This window comes from Frankliniella occidentalis, unplaced genomic scaffold (assembly GCF_000697945.3).
Source record: "Frankliniella occidentalis isolate FOCC.00 unplaced genomic scaffold, Focc_3.1 Scaffold78, whole genome shotgun sequence".
Lineage (NCBI taxonomy): Eukaryota > Metazoa > Arthropoda > Insecta > Thysanoptera > Thripidae > Frankliniella > Frankliniella occidentalis.
The window spans coordinates 12,523-15,736 of NW_026267208.1; the positions used below are offsets into that span (position 1 = coordinate 12,523).

The following is a 3,214-nucleotide window of genomic DNA, read 5'->3' on the forward strand; positions in this document are numbered from 1 at the left end:
GGGGGCGGGGCGAGAGAGAGGAAGGGAGAGAGGGGGGGGAGTGAATAAGTTTGTGTGTGTACAGTAGACGACGACATCGCAAAGGCATCTGACGAATCGATTGCCTGCGCTCGCCTCACGGCCGGCCGCGCACACTTCGACGATGTTCTCACACGCGGAAGGAGGAAAAAAGAGACGAATAAGGATAAAAACACAACAGACAGAAAAGATGCTCAGTGTTCATCGTTAATGGTTCTCGTTCTTTGCTGTCTGTCTGATTATCAATTTTATAATGAGTTCCAATTAAATTAATAACCTCTTGGTGTAATTAAATTGGTCGATCTTTTTTCGATTTAGGCCAGCGTAGCTGAAAGGATTACCTCCACTGTAAATCCAAGATGTCCAGCAGGTAGTCGACAAAGTCTCCTAGCCCCCCAAACTAGGCGACTTATGTCGACTACCTTCTGCACACCTTCTGGACTTCCGAGTAATTGCATTGTTTGAGCCCATAGTCATTGCATCCATCGTGCGCACACAAATGCCCGGGATACCAAAAAGTGTCCAGCAGGTAGTCAGTTTCGGGGGCTAGGCGACTTTATCGACCACCTGCTGGACAACCTGGATTTACAGTATACATGCCGCCGGGGGCTAGGAGACACGAAGCTCACAGATTCGATTGGGGATCGTACATAAAGCACGACCCTTTTTCTCAGAATCATTCGGCAAATTGCGGGTTGCGGGGGCTCAGCGCCTGCGCGTCTCCGGGTAGGCCACCCCGCAGTACACGCATGAACTGCAGGCAATATGTTGCCTACCGATCAGGCGCCATGAGAACAAGCAAAGGCTGAACCTTGGCAGTACCGTAATGGCTAATGACGGGCTACTTCATGGAGGATACCTAGACGAGATGCAATATAACAACACAAGTAAACAACGGGGGGCTCTCGGTGATAGAAGAGGTTGTGAGGGACAGTGCAACAAAACCGCGGTAAAGTCAATATAGTTGCTCTCTTATTCAGATTCTCGCTACGCTTCGCGGAACACACAAAAATCATACACATTGCGTGACAGGTGACAGTGTCCTGTGGGCTGGCTGCGTGACAGGTGACAGTGTCGCGCACGCGTGAGCTCGATGGCCAACTACTAGTGCGCCTCCAGCAGCGAGGGCAGCGGTTGAGCCGCGCCGCAGCGGAGCGGACGGCCAAGGGAACAAGCTGCGCCCGCCTCGCCTCGCCTGGCCGGGTCGTTACTTGGAGCATTAATATTCCCTCTAGGGGGAAACAGTGTCGTGCCCGAGCCTCTCGCGCGCCTACTGTGCGCTTGTGCAGTGCGCCTCCCATCCCACCTCAAGGACGCGCGGCTCCGCGCGAGTCTGCTCACCTGCGAGTAGGGCAGCAGCCTGCACGCCGTGCTGCCCAGCGGCCACTCGTCGGTGACGCGCGCCGCGGCCACGAGCGGGCTGCCCAGGGCGAACACGAGGTCGGCGGCGGCCAGGTTGAGCAGGAAGCAGTTGGTGACGGTCCTCATCTCGCGGTAGCGCAGCACGGCGGCCGCGATCGACACGTTGGCCAGGACCGACACAAGGAAGACGACGGCGAACACGCTCGCCTCGAGGATGTCCCAGGGCCGGCGGTCGCCGCCCTCCGTGTAGAACGTGTAGAAGAAGCGCGGGCCCCAGCCGCCCGTCGTGTCGTTGCCGAACCAGTACGAGGAGTTGGCCGGGTTGTAGGGGTGGTAGGGGTGCGTGTAGTAGTGGGCGTGTTCGGCGATCAGCCCCGGGGCCGGGGGCGGTCGCTCGCCCGGCAGCACGCTGGGGTAGTAGTAGGGGTCAGGGTAGCGCTGGAGCTGGACCGCCATCCTGGCCGGCTCGGCGGTGTCACCGCACCTCCAGCGTCCCGTGCGAGTGGTCCTGTGGCGCCCTGTGGTGCGCCCTGCGGTACGCCCTGCGCGGGCCCGTGCGCGCCGCGGGTCGGCGGGACGGGTACTTTACTTCACTTCCCGCGCCGGCCCGGCTATTTTCGTAATCGGGGTCACTGGTGCCTGTGCACTGTGTGCTGCCACGCTTCGCCACGCTTCGTCACGCCCCGCTACGCCTCTTCTCTCCTCGCGGTGCGCGGGCGGCGCGTCGACGTCCTGGAGCTGTCGCTGCGCCGGGCTGTCGATGGACCCGGGTGTCACTCGTCACCGTCCCGTACACACCGGCCGGCGGCGCGCCGGGCCGCGCCGGGAAGGCGGCGCATGGTCACTTCGTGTCACTCCCCGCCCGTCGGCGAGGAGGTGCGGCCCGTCACAATCGGGGCTCACTCTTCGTCACACGCACCGACCCCCCGATTGTCACACGGTGAGCGGGCGAGAGCGCACGCGGCCGCGGCGGAGCGGAGCGCGGTACTGAGTCTGGCCGTGCTGTGGGCGTGCCGGTGCGGGCTGCGCGCCGGTCGGAGGGACACTGACTGCTCCGCTCCCCGCCGGCCCGGCCCGGCACCCAGACCCGGCACGCCCGCGCGCACCGTACGTCACGGGGAGGGGGTAACGCATCGCACCGCTGCGACGACATGTCACACCCCTTGACGTACGCGTGACGCCAGTGACGTGCAGGTTGCCGTGCACTGTCCAGAGGGGGTGACCTTTTGTCTCGGTCCGAAGCCCGCCACACCGATTGGCCTGCGTACAGGCGAGCCGCCGCGCGGGTCCGTGGGTGGGCCTCCCCAACCGAGAGCCCTGCAGGACTCTACCCCCAACCGACCCCGCCCGCTGGGCCGCACCAGACCAGACAGACGTGACTGCCCCCGCGCACGCACGCCGCGGGGACATGTCCGGAGACATGTACTGCGGAAGGCGCACTTTCTCGTTCCCGGTAGTGTGCGTCAAGCTCGACGCAGCAGAGTCCCGGGGGCCGAACATCTCCAGCGGGCGTATGTCCACACAGGTCATATCCTGCTCCCCGAAACGAACTTAAACGTGGCCCTTTCCCGCCGCGAGTACGAGCTTTGAAGGGAAGAGTCGCAGGCAGGGATATTTGGGTCCGGGTTTTCGTGATCTAATAATTGTGTGTGTATTGTCCTCCGACAGAGTATTGTTGTGACGGCGGCGGCCGCCGCCGGCGGTTGTTGTCCGGAGCGTCGAAATGATCCTTTCTTCTAAACTGTCTAAAACCAACGGTCGGTGCCCACCAGGCCGGCAATAGATTTAATTGGTCCTAATTGGTCATTTTATGTGTGAGGGTGGAGGGGTTGGG

The 3,214-nt window shown here is 61.9% G+C and overlaps 1 protein-coding gene across 1 annotated transcript in view; it reads right to left on the bottom strand.

The window, feature by feature from the left end:
- LOC113214567 (mu-type opioid receptor-like) overlaps positions 1-2,421 on the bottom strand; it is an 11,578-nt gene extending 9,157 nt beyond the window's left edge. The window contains exon 1 of the mRNA XM_026433979.2: positions 1,360-2,421. Within this exon, the coding sequence (XP_026289764.1) occupies positions 1,360-1,836 (477 nt within the window). The 5' untranslated portion in view covers positions 1,837-2,421. The remainder of the gene's footprint in view (positions 1-1,359) is intronic.
- Between the last annotated feature and the right edge of the window lie 793 nt (positions 2,422-3,214).